We start from the raw sequence: 17,832 nt of genomic DNA, 5'->3' as shown, positions 1-17,832 counted from the left end.
TTATTTGATAGAAGTCTCCCAGAGCTTGTTAAGCCTTTCAAAACTGCTTCTCAAGGGAATGTATCAAGACCACAAATTCATCTAATATGGAAGACACTCAACAGAAGATAAAAATTTGATCTGGACTAGATTCATCACTGATGACCTCAGGCTGAAATCTCTTGAACTCATCACAGCAGCTCCTCTCTCATGCCTTACAATTATCTTTTCTATTTCCTCTTTGCTTCTCCAATAGGATCATATCTGAAATGAGAAGGTCTGACGTGGAGAAGCAGAAAGAGGTTTTTCATGACTGAACAGTAGCAGATCATCTTTCCACTCTCCTATGAGAGTTATGTCTTCAATGCAAAGCCTGCCCATCACACTAATCCTGTTTTCTTTCTCCTTTCCATACTTCTGTATCCAGTATATAAAATACTAAACCAAGTGTGCTAGCTCCACACACAACGCCAGATATTCTGGAGTCTATGAATATAAATTAAAAAAGAAATGGAGGCATTTCAAATGAAAAAACAAAAAAAAATCATTGCTTTCCATATTTATACAAAAGGCAGAATTTATTGCTTTAAGTCCCCCAAACTACTGAAAGGGAATGAGCTAGGGGCTGTCATGAAGACTGGAGCTCTGCATACTGAAATCAGTGAGCAGGCAAAGAGTAGTGGAATGAGTGGAGATGAGTATCGCTATGGAACAGCCCTTCAAAGTCATCTCCCCAACAAGACCAGCATGGGAACATTTTCTTGCTTGGAAGCCACGATAGCAAATAGACAAAAACTGTAGAGACAGAATAGTGGTTGAAATTTTTGCCTTCTAAAGTTAAGAGCCAAACTCCCAATGATTTCAGGAGGACTTTATTTCATCCAGCATATGCTTGGAGCAGGTGGGAGTGGAATATATATACATGATGTATTATATTTTGGTTCCTTCTAATGAAGCTCTCAAATTGTTTGCACAAAAATATGACATGGATGTGTCCATCTCTTTTCTATAAACACAGTTTAGTGCAGAGCTCAAATACTTGCTGAGGCTTGTTCTTTGAATAGACACTGCTTGACTTCTCAGCTCACTTGCAGTTACAACCCTGTTATAAAGCTTTGCCATCACCTTGTGATTACTGGAAGAGGGAACCTGTGAGATGGCATAAACAGAAGACGAGAGCTCAGTAACTGCAGCTGCCTTATAAACAACCATTTAGACCTGAGGGGAGTCTGTGTACCCTCAGAGGGAAGGTGGGGATGCACAGAAAAGATCAGGTGCAAAAACAGGTTATAGATCTGGTCAAGACCACAACTCCATACAACAGCAATTTGGCAGTCTATTATTTCTTTGTGCTCTCAAACTTGGATTAAAAAAAAAAAAAAAAAAGGTAAAACTGGTTCTTATCTCCTCGTGTTCCCTTGCATGTATACACAGTTCAAGTCACAGTCCAGCCCCGTATTTCTAAAAACAGCAAAATCATCAGTCATTCTGCATTTCTTTGTATGTTGTCCTTGTCATGCACATATTCTGAATTACCACTGTGAACAAAAATACTAAAGATAAATCTAAAAATCCTGAGAAATTTAGGTTTCAGTTAACTATGATGAAATCTTCATTTAGCATTGGACAGCATAAAACTCAGTCACATCAATATGTTGAGGGTATGTACTAGAAGGTAGAAAGGGACTGATGGCTAATCACAAAATTGCTGATCAGGGCTAGTCTGAAACAGTAAGAAGGCTGAGTGGAGACCACATATGTCTCCAAAACAGAGGTTGCCAGACTGCCGTTTGGCTCAGATAGTGAGTGTAGACATAGGTTTAAAACAACCCCTCAGGAAAGAGACCAGAGAAGGTGGAGGGAGGAAGGAGTTTATCTGTATGACAGCATGGTATGTAATAATTAAGACTTTTACAGAAATTATTTATTCCAAATAACGAGGAGTATTTTGATGACAATTAATTTGTCTCAGGTTCACACTGAAAGACTGGAATACGTTTTGCTAAAATCAGTGGTGTGATGTGTTTCGGTTTTGGTGCTTTTTGTATTGTTTTGTTTTCTTGTTTGTGGTGTTTGGTTTTTTGTTGTTGTTGTTCGTTTTGGTTTGTTTTGGTTTGGTTTTCCCCCCTCTTAAATGTCTGTTCTTTGAGAAACAAGTACAACACACAACTCTCTATGGAATGAGCTGTTCACTCAAAGACGTGTTCTCAAAAATCATCTTCCCTTAGAAAAAAACTGTTTCAATGAAATGTTTTTCTAACTATCCTTATTTTTCAACAAAGGACATAGAGTGAATGCCCTCACATATTTATTCAGCTGCCTCTTCAATCTCTAAAGCCTTGTAAAGACTTCACTCTTCATCTGCCTTGACTCCTGCCTTATTCCCCATCTGTTTATCATTCTTTGTACACAGCAGTTCCGCTTCAGTTCCTTAATAAATTACTACTAGATTCCTAATTTTTAGATTATGTCTGTTCTTTTCTGAACTCCCACTCAACAGTGTCTATACAAATCGTCTTACCATGTCAAGATTGCAGAATATAAAAGAATCAGCCAGGTAGACAAGAACTCCCCTTTGTGTAAAAGCAGAGCATGCATGAACCTCTGAAGAAGTATGTAAAGAGGCCCTGTCAAATTAGTATGGTCCCAATGAAACATTTAGTTACTATATAAGAATTTAAATTAATAGAAGCATGTATGTTTAGAAAAATAGAAAAATAAAATAAAACAAGGTATCATGAGAAAAAAATTCTGCATGGCATCATGCTCAGATTTACAACAGCTTCTTGTGTTCTTGAAGGTCTAAGTTGCCAAAGGAGGTTACTCCTGGAACTGGAAGGGGAAGGGACACTAGGTTTGCACTGTTTCTAATATTGTTTCCCTAGAGACCTACTGCCGGCTGTAGTCAGAGACGGGATACTCCAGAGACAAGCATCTAATCTGTCCTGGTGTAATTATTTTTATGTTCATGACCGTGATCTGTCTGCCTCCCAGCTGTCTCCAAGTGCTGTCCCAAAATGAAGTACACAGGACAGAGTAGATGACAAATGTACCTGTGGTTCTCCAACATCACTTCACACCCTGTCTGCCCCTCCTGAGATACCTAAAGATGTTAGAAGAGAGGCTAAGAGTCGATCCTTCTGTTTAATAAGCAAATAAATGTAACACAAACCATTGTGGGAAAATCACTGTTGGACCTCCAATGACACCTTCCATGGGCAGTCAGAAGCCAGCAGGGGAACACAGCCACTGCAAATGTAGCAGGGCTTTTTGTCGTGCAGTCACTTATATCCCTAAACACCAAATCACAGACCAAACCAGGCATAAGATCATCTGAAAAATCCACCTGTCAGCCTGAATACATACTAAGTACCTTCCTTAGTTATTGAACCCTCCACCAATCCACAGGCCTTGGCGACACAGGCTGCATCATACATGTTTGCTGAACAGAGGGGTACGTGTTTCAGAGAGATTGCCAGAAGTGCAATATTTTGATGCTTCTGGCACTAGCATGTCCCGGTGTCATTTATGCTACTGTTGGCTACAGAGGGAATTGTACCACATTATAAATAAAACAGATATGGGCTGGGGAGCTCCGAGGTGGTTTGAGGAGGCTTAATTCCTACTGCAATACAATAATGTCCCTCACTGCTCCCCATGAGTCTGAAAATGTTCCTCACTGTTCTTAACCTTTCCCAGCAAAGCTTCAGCTAAAGCTTTTCATCTCAGAAACAGAATTATTAAGCATAGAGACACCATTTCTGCCTCACAAAGTCCATAAACTGCAGTTCACTGGAGGTGCCAAAAAGCTAGTGGGGAAATATATTTTTGACCAGATCAATCTTTCTTCAGTATCAGCCTCATCATCACAGGTAGACAAGAAAACTGGCCAAATATGCCTTTGGCTAGACCCAGTGTGACTGGTTTGTGTGTTTCACATATAGCCCTCTTTCAGAGACTCTCCTGAATCTCAGGAGTGTTCATCATTTCATGATCCCACCTGATCGCTCTTCTCAGCAACCTGACAGCTAAAGGAGAAGAGTGCTAGCCCTACCACACAGTGCAAGGTTTGCTGAACCCACTAACACACCTCTTCCATAAGGACGATGAAGGTGGCATTGCGTCCCTGCTCCGTGACCAGCTTTCCGTCAGTGGTGAGGATGTGCAGTCCCCGAGGTGCTTTTCCAGGGCATTTCTCCATCTTGGCCATGTACTTCTCTTGCAAGCCATCTGTGCAGTTGTTAGACACGATCCTTCGGTACCTGGGGAATGTAACAAAAGGAGATTGGGCTCAGGAGGTGGGGGGAAAAGTTTTTGCTTTGTTTCGCCATATTAATACATATGCTATCTGCTTGATTCCATCACTGAATGGAAGAATCAAAGAAATCTAATGCTTTATTACATTGGAAAAAGCCAAACAAATCACAATCCAGACTTCCCCAGAGATTCTCAGCAGCATCACTGAGAACAGACACACAATGTGGAGGTGAATTATTTTTCACTGCTAAAAGGTGGAGAACTCCCCACACCTGCAGGACTGTGCCCTGCATCCCAGTTTCTTAATTATGCTTTTTATTACATTTTGTCTGCCTCTACTCTGCTAGAAGACACTTGGAATGATCTGCCAAGAGCTTTGTCCAGTCCAGTTTTAAAATTATTCAAGGAATGGGTTTTTCTCTTGGCTCTTCTTGGAAGAGATCAGCTAACTAGCAAGACACTTGGCTGTTCCTGGTGTTGTTGAGGGGCATTAACCCTTTCTAGTAACGTGACAGTAAAAATACAGTATTGGTTAAAAAGACACAGACCTTAACTATTCCTTTATTGCTCTCTGTCAAGAGGGCTACAAGCAGTCACCATGCCCAGAGATCCTGTAATTATGTCCCATATTTATAGCAACCTTTCAGCTGAAAGTGGGTCTCTGAAGTTAGAGTGACTCCAGGTTCCCAGCAGCATCTTTGTTCAGCCGCCCGCATCAACTGGCCATGAAAAACCCCATCATAACAATGAAGCATACAGGACCCGTGACTCAGAAGCAGCCCTGCAAAGTCTTCAGGGCCTGGACTGCCTGAGAAGAAACATGGCAATTTTGCACCAGCTAGTGCACCTCGAGTTTCAAAGTATCTCCCAAATGACAGAATAGCATGTGCAAAGCAATACTACCATTATAAACCAAGACTTGCTATCTGTTCTGGGTAAAACCAAGAGAAACCAGCACATGTAGCTTGTCTGAAATCTCAAGGTATTGTATATACAAAGTGACAATGGTAGAGGAAAAAAAAAATAGGCTAAAAATTGCTCATTTTGGCCGCCCCAGAAGCTGTTGTAAATAGAAGCTGTAAGATAGGAAGAGGTTCAACAAAAACCAATGTGAAATACCTTGAACCTGTCCTTTTAAATGTTCATCTGTCTCTCAGATAGACCTTCTTGATTTGTGTTTTAATTTTGCAGCAAAGGGGAGCTCCAAGTCTAGGCTCCAGGGATCATACATCACTTGATAGCAATACAATATCTACATGTCACTTATGTTAATGTGCTTCTCCCTGCCTCTGAGGAATGAGGCAATGTTCCATACAGATGCTGTGGCAAACATTACTTCACGAATAAGACTGGAAAAGAGCCAGGTGGGATGCAGAGAAAAAAAGAACCATCCAGGTTATCTTGTCTGCTGCAAGGTCACCAAAACCAGAGAGTTTGCAAGGTTCACTTACCCAGTGCTGTTCAAGTAGCTCTGACCAATGTTGCAATCCTTGGACAGGGAGGATGGGCTGAACCAGAAGGCTGGGACACACTGGTTGTTGCTGTGTCTCTCATACCCGTAGTCACTGCAGAGACAAGTCATGAGTGCATCACCATACCCATTCACTAGATTTAGCTCAGAGTTTGAGGTGACATTTTCATTTCCCAAAGCATGTGTGTGTTGGTGGCTCTTGGCTGGATGCTGCAACATCATGGATCAGGCTTATTGAGAGTTTGGGAGGCAGGAACACAGTTCACAGAAGGTATGTGATACTCGTCAACACCAGAACTACCAACCTTGCAGAGTGCTGGAGGACTTGTGTTTCATTTGGTAACAAAACACGGGCAGAGATTCAGAAAGAAAATTGTATTGCTATTTTTTTTTCCTATTTTTCTTATTCCTATTTTCCAATAATTTCACTTGTTGGGGTACTTTTGATTTGCTTGCTTTTTGCAGTCTTTGTTTTCATAATGAACCAGACGAATTCCAAGATCTAATGCTACTTTTTCCCGACCAAGCAGTTAACAATATAAAACCCTAGGAGCACATCCTGAACAACTAGCCAAGATATGTATATTTATGTGTGTTGATGACCTCCCTGCTCTTTGACTGAGCTAGGACTGGACTGATAGAAAACCATAGCTGATATTTTCTAACACTGAACTAAAACAACACAGCCAACTTGGTAAGCTAAGGATTACATGATGCTGTGTCACATGAGGAAGGTAATTCAGAGTACTGATGCTTCCCTGGAGCACCAAAGATTGGAAGAGCACACAATCTCATCCAAGACTTCTTTTTACAGCTTCTTTTGCATGCCAATACAATGATGAAGCAACAGGATTAATCCAAAGATTTCCATAAGTTTTAATAGGTTCTGGATCAGATTTTATGCATAGCCTTTGTTGGCAGACTGGATTCAAGGGACAAATAAAAAAAGGATTTTTGACTGAAGCCGATTAGCAAATGCCAACAAACTAAACCTCTGTGGGAACACACACACTACAGAAGCCACTGCCTTGAAAGCACTCTGCACCCTTTAGGACACTCTGAGTTTTATGCTTTCCCTATTCAGAGTCTGAATTGACAACAGAAAGTCTCTAGGAAGAGCTCTGATGAGACAAAATTGTGCTATGTTCCCAGTGACCCAGACTGCTGCTGTTTCTTTTTTGGAGGGCAAAAATTCTGCAAGCTACTCTAAAAGGTTTGCAGATTCCCTAATGCTTTTTCTCTCAACATTCAATTTAATCATTCTCAGCGGGTTCAACCTGCATAGTCAAAAATGCCTGGCAGTGACTTGGTAATTAAAAATATTCAGGAGGAGCTGTACTTTGCCCCAAAGAAGAAAAGAGCTGCATAAATATTTAATAAAATTAAAGACAACATTGCTATATGCCCTCAAGGTTCTGTGCTTGTTCATTAACTTCTGGTAAATGTATATTAAAACCTTGCGTGCTGCCCACCTTCCTTCTCGTAAGCCCCAGGGTCTGCATAAGTTAAGGAAATAATCAAGTCCAGCAGCTGCGCTGTCTTTCTCAGGAAAGCTATCTTGACAGAGTAAATAAAGAAGCAGGAGGAGGCAAAAGAAAGATCAGCAAGCATTTTAATAACACTTCTGAGCTCCTTCTGCCATTCTCTCTGTCAGAAAAAGAGAGGTTTGCTTTTGGAAGGGTTGACAGGAGTCACCCCTGATCTTGACTCATCAGTATTTGTTGAACTGGGGCCCTGGGTCATGGTCTTTGCCCCGGAAATTCAGATCAGCCTTATATCTAACAGCAGGAAACAGATCACACTGCAGCATGAAGCAGACAGGGGCAAGGGTGCTGTGACCAAATGGGAGGGACACAGCCCTCCCAGCTTGTGCTGTGGGGCTCCTACAGTCATCTGTGCTGCCTGCAGAGCTCTTGAAGGCAGGTGTCATCACACCTAGTAGCAAGGGATGCTCTGTGACCAGAACCAGCCTCCAAACCTACTTACTGGGGAAGCAGAGGGCCTGTCTGTTGGAACCTGCTGGTCAGTGTTCTCACACAATCCCAGGTGCTCATTCTCCTCCTTTCCCTGACTCTCTGCAGGACTTGTGCAGTTCACACACAAGAGACAGGCCAGTCAGTACTTTCAAGAACAACTGGCAATTATGAACCCTGCCAGAAAAGGTTAAGTAGACACTTCTCCTTTTCAAAGGAACCAACTGAAAGAGTTAGGAGCTGTCCTTCCAGCTGTAGACCCCTACAGGGGGGCATATCTCCATAAGCTCCCTGCCTAGAGCCTTCTAATCAGCAGAGGAAGAAGGTACTTCTCAGCACCTCTCCTTCTAAAATCAACATGTAGAAGAAGGCAGGTGAATCATATTCCAGAATAACCTGTATCTTGCCACTGACTAAATAACTGTCTCATCCTTTAGAAGTCACAAATCAGAACAGATGAAGTCCACCCCTCCTCTTTGAAAATCACTTTTAAGGTCATAGAATAGAATAATAGAATGGTTTGGGTTGCAAGAAACATCTAGTCCCAATTGCCCTGCCATGCCCCCAACCTTCCATGAGATCAGGTTGCTCAAATCCCCATTCAGCCTGGCCTTGAACACTGTCAGGGATGGGGCATCCACAACCTCTTTAGGCCACCTGTTCCAGTGAAGAATTTCTTCCTTATATCTAATATAAAGCTGCACACTTGCAGTTTAAAGCCATTACCCCTTGTCCTGTCACAACATGGCTTTGTAAAAAGTCCCTCTCCAGCTTTCTTGTAGGTCCTCTTTAGGTGCTGGAAGTCTGCTATATGGTCTCTCTGGAGCCTTCTCTTCTCCATACTGAACAACTCCAACTCTCTCAGCCTGTCTTCATAGGAGAGGTGCTTCGGTGCTCCAATCATCTTTGTGGCCCTTCCCTGGACTCAGTCTAACAGGTCCATGTCCTTATATTGGGACCCCAGAGCTGAATGCAGTACTCCGGGTGGGTTCTTACAAGAGTAGAACAGAGGGGCAGAATTACCTCCCTCAACCTGCTGGTCACGCTTTTTTTTGATGCAGCCCAGCATATGGTTGGCTTTCTGGGCTGCGAGAGCACATTGCTGGGTCATGTTGAACTTCTCATCAACCCACACCTCCAAGTCCTTCTCCTCAGGGCTGCTCTCAATCCGTTTTCTATCCACCCTGTGTGTGTGCTTGGGATTGTCCCAATTCATGTGAAGGACCTTGCACTTGGCCTTGTTGAACTTCATATGGGCCCACCTAATAAAGCTTGGTGCCCCATTTCCAGTGCTGCTAGTATCTTAAGCTGATTGCCTCACACCTTCTTCCAGTCAGCCCTGCGGACTGGCATCAAAACTCACCTTTAAACTGAAACTTGTTCTTCTGATTCACTATCACCAGCTATACTTATTTTGCAATTGGAAGTCAGTTAACAATTCTGTTGGCAGTGCAGAGTCTGAAACAAAAGCCAGCCTGCTGACCTCTAACTGTGTTTCTTCTGCAGGACTGACAAGGTTAACAGCAATATTCTATCATTTTAGTGGGAAAGTTAAGCAAAAAATTATACTGAACACATGCAAGGAACATTTCAATTGAAAAGGTGTATTCTGATGCGGACCCTTTTCAAGGCAGAATGGCACTTAAGGCCAATTTAGCTACCACAGTTTTCCACTTACAGCTTAGAAAAGACAAGCTTACCATGAAAATGGAAAGCTGGTGAGGCACAAAGCAGGGAAAGAAAAAAAAAGAAAGAAAAAAAAAAAGGAAGAAAAAAGAGCAAATTCCTAAGCATCTCTGGAGATGGGTGCTTGGTTCAGCTCAGATGCATATAGCAATGCCAAGGGCAGATACTGCAGGGTAAGATAGTTTGTTCATCCTGCAAGTTCCCATGATGAGAACAAAGAGGAAAGATCTCCTGAGTCAAGCTAAAGAGTCTCAGATGTAATTTTGGCATTAGGAACAAATTAAACTTCCACCCAGATAAGATTAGAATCTCTGCTCTATATCCTCAAACCTCTCTTAGAGCCAAACTACTCTGATATTCAAGAAAACATTTTGGACGATATTTTTTATTCATTTTTGCTGCATTTCAGCATGTCCATGTTCTAAAAAGAATTGTAAGTCTCAGCTGGTCTAAGTCCAAGTAAGTATGCAGATATCACACTTCACACCTCTTCAAGAAGGATTTGGAGGTAAGTGACGTTTTCAGGAATCACACCGATACCAAATCAGACACTGATCCTGATAATCTACTATAAAAATGAAAATGTTTTCTCAGTTGTTCTGCTTTCAAGGTATTTTGAACTCCACTTAAATGACTTTCAGATCATTTAAGATCAAACATCGCAGCTATTGACAGTCTTAAATCTTTGAAATATTGCCTACTGGGAATTCCCCACAGGAATTCCTTGTGCAGAGATCCTGACTGTTATGCATTCTCCCATCCCTGACTGTAAAACAATGTCAAGCAGTGGTTCCTTTTTCCCCTGTTTTATTTTTAAGCTGCTTTCAAAGTGGCCTTAAAACAGGTTGGAAATTATAGCCCCATGAAGTTAGAAGCACCAATATTTATGCAAGACAAGTTAGCTACATGTGACAAGGGTGGGTTGGACAGTCATGCCACAGAAGCCCTTTCAGAAATTCTCAACGTTGCTAAAAAGCAACAAATGGTTCCCAGGAATTCAAAGGAATAGCAATTAAAATGTGCATGTTTTGCTAGGTTGTTCCATAAGTATTCAATGACCTTGGAAGTGAGGACACAGAAATTCCCTCTTTCTCCTGTAAGGGACATGCTTTGGACCTGAAAAGAGTCCTGGTTCTCACTCTTCCAGAATAATGGACCAATTAAAAAAAACAACACTCAGTGCTTATAATTTTCTGCTTTTGAATTCCAGGCTTAGATTTCTCACGGAGATGAACAGATGAAGGGATCACATCCCTCACACAACAGATATGGGGATCACATCTATGCTATATGGTACGATCACAGCCACAATGCTGCATGAGACCCAGTTTCTCTCCAAGGTTTTTTGTCTGACCTCTGCCAATGCTACAAGACCAGTCCCTGCAAAAGTCCCCAGAGTCACATACTCACCATTCAAAGTCCCCTTGACTGCAGACACATGGTTCAGACACCACACTTTGGGAGTAGTCTCGACCGACGGAACACTGGGCTCCAGGCTTGCGTTTTTTATAGATCTTCCTCTCTCCCATGACACAAGGCTCCCCCTTCAGCAGCCAAGGAACAAGAGGAGAAAGAAAAACCAACAGTTGCAGTGGCAGTTAGGCCCTAAATTAAGCATTTTGTCAAAAAGACAAAAAAGGCAACAAAAGCATGCAATTACCACTGGGAGAGGTGGGAACTAAGAGTCTAGCTCCCTTTTGTGGCTTTGCAAACTCAAAAGCCACCTTGGGAGGACCCTTGAGTGCAATGTGTTCAGCATTGAGTTGAGATGCTAATGACAATGTGCCCAAAATGTCTGGGTGCCCAAGCCATCACAGGCACCCAGTTATGCCTTATTTCAGAAGGTGTTCACCGATGTATCTAGTGGTATGAATTATCCTGAAAAGACAATGTGGATGTGCTTCATGGTTTCTTCCACACATCAGATGAAATCTACTTTGGGAAGAAGTGCTCAAGCCTGAAACACAGTGCAGGGACAAAGTCTAGGTGTGAAACCCAGGAGTCCTGGCTCCCCTCCTCTTTTTCTGATACACCTGGCTTTGTTATACACCTCAAATAACTTTGATGGTGTGTTATACTGGGTTTTTTGAACACAAAAGTTTCCAAGAGCACTACTGGGAATAGCTAATCTAAAAAAAAAAAAATCACATTTAGGTGAGTTGCTATAAACAGAATTTTCTCTGATGCAGAAATATTTTGTCTGCATAGAAGTAAGAAAAAGAGAAAACTCTTAATTGAAACACTTTCCCACTAAGAGTGATTCCCAAGATGGCTGCCTGGTTATATATTCAATTTTCTTTCATTTAAAGTATTTTCATTTGTTCAATTCTATTACTTCAGTTATCTGACACATCCTTGCCAAATTAATACTCATTTCTAATTCATGGATTTCGTTCAGGAATATCACAGTGCCAATAGTTTTGGCTCTAGTTCCGGCTCCCTGCAGGGAGTGGGACAGCATACTGGTGGCCAGTAATACATAAATAATGTTCAGAGGGTATTGGGCTCTCTCAGTTATACTGGCTTCTGGACCTAAATATAACCAGCATGAAAATAAGCCAAAGTGTATGAAAAGCAAAGCATGTCCCTTGAATGAAATGAAATAATTTGGTCTTCTCTGGTGCCTTTTATTCAAGGGCTCCCCAGAGTTTTACAGACACCTGCAGGACCTGCAGGATGAATAAATGTTTTTATTTTCATTTTTGAGTAGGGAAAATAAAGGCAACGTGAAAGAAAATTATTTTTATGAGTCACTGATGGAGCTACAAAGAGTTCAATGTCTCCTACAATTCAGTCACAAGGTGAGGTTTTACATTGCCCTGAGCACTGAGGGCAAAACGATCCAACTGGTGCAATAGAATATTTTCATACAAAGAGAAGTTAACGATCTCCATAACTTGCCCACAGAAGACTAGCCCCATGTTTATTCATGCCTATGCTTCAGGGGAAGTAAAGCATCAACAGGTTAGAACTGTGACTTGATGGATGCAATAAATCCATATGCTCTACTGAAAACAACAAATACATTCCTATCTGGCAACACAGTATGGGAAAAGGAGCTCCCCTCATGCCCTCAGTACTCATAGGGAATACCTGATTGTGCAGATGCCAGGTTTGGTAGTCATCCTTGTTACACCTCTGGCTGAAGAGGGGCTTGTAGTCCACCTTGACCAGCTGCCATTCAGAACGGAGGCTGAAGTGCCCAAACACTCTGAGCATGGGAGAAGAATAAAGAAAGAAGAGAGTCAGCCAGAGATACACTTCCATTAGGCAAATAACTTCTCATGAAACTTGGTTGCAGAAACCAATATGCCGTCATGAAGCTTGATGCCAGAAAATGTTATTCAGTTATAAATAACATTTTCCTGTTCCTGTGACATCCTAGGATTGTTTAGCCTTTCCCTGACTCTTTGTACAGTCATGTTGGACAATCTTCCATGCCCCTAGTACTTAGCACAAGGGCCCCAAGTCTAATACTGACAGCTAGGTATCACTCAGAACAATAAAAAACCAGATTGAAAGTAATGTGTATAATGTCAAGGAAGTTATTTGGATGAATATATGGGTTTAGTTGTCTAAAATCAAAAGCCCTTCTTAGATGACTCAGTTTCTTTACTGCCGAGCTTTTATGTTGCACAAACTTAGCACTTAATGAGTTGGAAAGGAACACCTGAAATAACGTATTTGGGATATGGACTGTAGGCAAGTGACCTGCAAATGTAGCAGCCTCCCTCCCTCTGTATGTACTGAAACTTGAATCTTTTCTGACACTCATGAAGGAGCAAATGTCACTGTATCACACTTATTGCGAGATTTAGGGGGTAGAGAAAGAATGCTTTTTTTTTTTTCATTATAATGAATCTTTCACCTCACTTTTTTACTTAAGCCACTTATGAGATATAAGTTTTTGTTGGTTTAATTATTGCAGACTAAAAAACAATGAGACAGATAATTTACAAATATCCCTATGAAAGTGAAAGAGAAACAAAAGAGAAAATTTCCAAGCACTGACTGCAATCCAGAATCCTGCTGTGTCCCCAGTGTGCTTGCATTCTTTACTCTAGTTCATCTTAATTTACATTGTAATCACATAGGGTTGTAGGCTTTGCTCTTCCTTCACCGCTAAAGCAAATCCTCCTGTAGACTGTAGCCTGCACCAAAATTCCTCATCATTGTGCTGTTTTTCATGAAAAAAGAGACCATCCAGGAATCAGCCATTCTCCCTTTTAGACCTGTCTCAGATCATGGGTATCAGGGAGAGATCTGAGAGCCTGGAGTTGTGGAAATAGAAACCCGTCCACAGCAAACCCAAGTTCAGCCTCACAGAGGCAAGCTCCAAGAAGCTGACAAGAAGGGGAGAGGATACAAGAGGAACTTGTGACAAATGCATCCACAGGTTACAAATGAGGAGGTGGGGAAGGACTTGTCTGTAGGAATGGATTTATTAGATAGATTGTTGCTGAACCTTCAGAACATTTCTTAGTGTAGTCCTAATTGTGGGGTACCAGCGATAGAAAACACCACCTCATTCAAACAAAGCTACAGAAGAAACTGCAATTCCTTTTCCTCAACAGACGAGGCACATCCTGGACCAAAATCATCCCACAAAAACCATATCAATAAAGGGTGTCAGGGCACTCAGTGGAAGGAGAAAGGACTGGGAAATATTATAGCATGGAGGGGGGATGCAGAAGGCCTCTGAAACTGTACTCGGGTAGGAGTTGTAACTGCAGTTCCCATCTCCACTCTCCCTTGGCACTGGGTAAATCCCACCAGCTCATATGCCACAGCTGCTTTCAGCACATACTCCTACAGAGTGCACATCTGGTCACCATGTTACCTCACAGCTGGGCAGCTCTCCCATGAATCTTGCTTGCCCTTGGTGTGATGCATGACTGAAACGTCATTCCTGAAAAATGCCAACTCAGCAGGCAGAATTCACTCAGTCAAACAGATTTACACCAGTTCAGGATTTGACCTGGATGTTTCTTACACAGAAAATGTGGCAAGAGGAGGGGAGAACATAATTGAACACAAACACTTGCCTGAACCCCGAAGATAACACGGCTGGAGAAATCCAATGCTTTGGCAGCCAATGCATCTCAAGGGAAATGTTCTTCAAATTGACCCTTAGCTAACTGTCCAGCAAGAGGGCAAAAGGTTTCTTCATGCTTTACAAAAATCACCAGAACCACTTGCTTAAATCTATTTTAAAAAGCTTTAAAACCCCTCTACCATTGAAATTCTTCGATGATAATCATAATTAATGGAAAAAGCAAGGTTTCCTAATTGGAAGGCAATATATTAGCATTCCAAAAGCACAGAGCATTAGCAACTCTTTAATTAAATGATTTCAAAGAAGATCTTTGTATATAATTGCTATAATTTAGATGGAAACAATACTACACTAAATGTAATTAGAGGAGTGTGAACAGACAGGGATGTTTTTCTCTGTGCTGCAGAGATGGTTCTGGGTCACCTGATTCCTAAAGTAGAAACTTTCCCCCCCGCCTCCCGCCTTGCTAATAAAAAGCTTCTTAAGCCTGATCAACCATTACGATGCAGCCTTCAGCAATAAGAGCTGCTCATATGCAGAGCAGCCAACAAGCAACTGCGTCCTGAGTGCACTGCTTACCAATAATGCAACTCAGACACCTACAGCAATTTTTGATTGACCAGTCAACATGATGATGGTTACATTACATTTCAAGATAATTCTGCTGTGCATTTGAAACTTCTGTGAGAGCTGGCAAACATAATGGAAAAGAGTGCTATGTTATCCGTATGGGGTCCCACTGGATTCTCAGTTTTCCTTGGGAAGTGACTGAACTCCTCACCTGTTGTGGAATTAAAAATGGCTAAACAAACTATCACAGTGAACAAACTTTGGCTGAGCAAAATCACATATTGCAGTTGAACCCCGTTTTCATCGATTTTGTGAACTATATCACTGGAAACTTTTCCATAGTGATTAAGGTGCATCCACATGACCCCTCCCCACCATATCTGTTTTGGGGTGGCCAGGATCAACAGAGAGGTTTGGTCAGACAGCAAAGATCTGCCATGTCTTAAAACTGCTAGCGTTAGGCTATCAGTAACTACTTAGCATTAAGTGCTTCAGTACATACATCTGGATTTCTGTATCCAGAGTGGCTGGATAAAACAAGTCCCAAGGAAAGAGATGGAAAAAGGCATTGGTGGGAGTTTATTTTTCCCTACTCAACTGATGAGTCCTCACATTGCTTTGAAGATACCATCTCATTTATATTATCTTATTCAACTCCCATGTGCCTTTGTTTCTCATTTGTTTTGTATGCTCACTAAATTAGGGAGGTGGATTTTTTTTTTTAAATAAATTTAGCTAAACTGCCAAGATGATACAGGGGGAAAGGAGACATAAGGTACTACATATTTTGCCTTAATAACTTTGTCTACCATGGTCTGAGAGCTCTTAATTCATTGTTGCAAGGATGGAAGACAAAAGAAACCTGTTTTTTCAAGGTCCATCTCTAGAAAGCCAACACAAAAAGCATGTTTTGATTTTCTCCATCTAGGCAGTCTGATTTGGAAGTCCTTGAGAAGCAATAAATACAAGAACTCAGATGGCATTTAGACAGAGTCAGTTTTCTGACTAAGCTCAATTTAACAATGGTTCTCCAACCTAAGCCATTTAGTGGCTTTAGATGGGATAGATTTTTGTTCTGTCCCTCAGCATAACCAGTTAAAACTCCACATAAAATCTTAGCTAATAGGACAGCATCTTCTCAAGTGCTCTATGCATAACCCACAGTGAAACCTTTGCTAGGAAACCAGAAGCAGCTCCTCAATCCCTTCTTTGGAGAAACAAGGCAAGGCTTTTATTGCCAGGGCTGGATGTCATCAATTTGCAGAAAAACTATTAGGAACCTGGAAAACAATTCAAAAATGCTTATGGATTCATGATGGAGTCATTTTGGAAAAGGTGATTGGTAATGCTACTATAATTATATCTTTCATTAGTTTTTTAAATACACAATAATTCACAAATGTGGTATATAGTGACTGGATAACCTTGTACAGAAACTATTTGAAAGGCTTTTTACATTTACACAATGTTCTCTTGTCAAATTGCATTGCTTTTACCTTATCATTCCTTGCATTCTTGAGAGTTGCGCTTTCAATGTAATTCAATACTGCTCATTTCTGACAGATCAGCTGAATGAATTGTGGGTCACAAGATAACAACTCATCCACCTCTGGTGCGTAGATTCAATCCCTGTCCCTGCCTAGGATGTGAGAAACAGATCTTCTCAAGTAATAGCTCCTGTATGGCTCACAGGAAAGGCATCAGCTGTATCCACTTGGATCTGTCCCTGCTGGTAGTTTCAGACAAGCTGCCAAGGCACAGACATAGAAATGTTTTTATATCTAAATCAAGTCCCCTTCTATCATGTCTAAAGTAAACTGGCAGGACATTATACGGAGCAAGCACGCACTGAAGCTGCCAGTACTTGGTTGTTCTGGTTTGGATATAGATGGAGGACTTCTATCTTTACAAGTCAGCCTAGCTCCTTTGTGTGTAATGGGAGATAATGGTCAAGGTCCCTGGTAAGGCTTCCTGTCCTCAGCTGTACCAATCGGTGAGACAGATGACTGAAGACACAAAGGAAGGAAACAGCTGATAAACTCATCGTCACTACACAAAACGTCAAATGAAGCCTCCTTTCTGAAGCATTTTTTCTTCACTAGACGTCAACAAGGTAAGGGAGACGAAATGGTACCTCATTTTGTTTCTCACAAAGTACCCTGGGGGACTCTGAAGTCAGATTTTAAGAAGATTAGCCCCTGCAGAATAGGCTAAGTTTTAAGCATTTTGAATATCTAAATGTAAAATAAAAGCAAGAAATACAAATATACTTAATAGACAACACTTTTTGAGATGAACTATACAACCAGATAAGTGGATGGATTAACAGAAAACTAGATAGAGAGCCAAATATATACTTCCATTGATAACACTGGAGGAAAAGCTAATTGCAGTGTCATCATAAATAGACTGTTTCATATAGGAAACACTAGAACCAACCATGGCTTTTTTCCTCTTTTATTGTAAAAGAAAAACATTTGCAGAGGAAGTGTCTTAGCAAGTATAAAAAAACAAACAAACAAACAAACAAAACAAAAAAAAAAAAAAAAAGAAAAAAATCACGCAAATCAGTAAATGTTTCATCTGACCTGAATTGGCACTTTTGTTGTGGGAATGTACAGGGAGAGAAAGTGAAGCAAAATTGCCCTCTGACTTCAGTTAACATTCCTCTTTATTTACATCTGCACCTCTAACAGGTAGCACCGGAAGTATTTGATGGGTAGACTCAAGAAGTGCTATGAAGCACAGTCTGGAAGAATCACCTTCTGCCATGGAAACAAGTGTGCTGTTTATTTTCTAGTCCTCTGGAGGGGTTGAAGTTACCTGACCAAGACCAGGGC

At 41.3% G+C, this 17,832-nt stretch overlaps 1 protein-coding gene across 1 annotated transcript in view; it reads right to left on the bottom strand.

Moving 5' to 3' along the window:
• The window catches only part of SORCS3 (sortilin related VPS10 domain containing receptor 3), a 293,201-nt gene that overhangs the window by 28,128 nt on the left and 247,241 nt on the right, over positions 1 to 17,832 (bottom strand). The window contains exons 15-18 of the mRNA XM_065843270.2: positions 12,460 to 12,577; positions 10,777 to 10,910; positions 5,688 to 5,801; positions 4,070 to 4,241 (exon numbers count right to left, since the gene is read on the bottom strand). Of these exons, the coding sequence (XP_065699342.1) occupies positions 4,070 to 4,241; positions 5,688 to 5,801; positions 10,777 to 10,910; positions 12,460 to 12,577 (538 nt within the window). The remainder of the gene's footprint in view (positions 1 to 4,069; positions 4,242 to 5,687; positions 5,802 to 10,776; positions 10,911 to 12,459; positions 12,578 to 17,832) is intronic.

This window comes from Patagioenas fasciata, chromosome 8 (genome assembly GCF_037038585.1).
Source record: "Patagioenas fasciata isolate bPatFas1 chromosome 8, bPatFas1.hap1, whole genome shotgun sequence".
Taxonomy (NCBI): domain Eukaryota; kingdom Metazoa; phylum Chordata; class Aves; order Columbiformes; family Columbidae; genus Patagioenas; species Patagioenas fasciata.
This window is presented reverse-complemented; position numbering and strand designations above follow the sequence as displayed.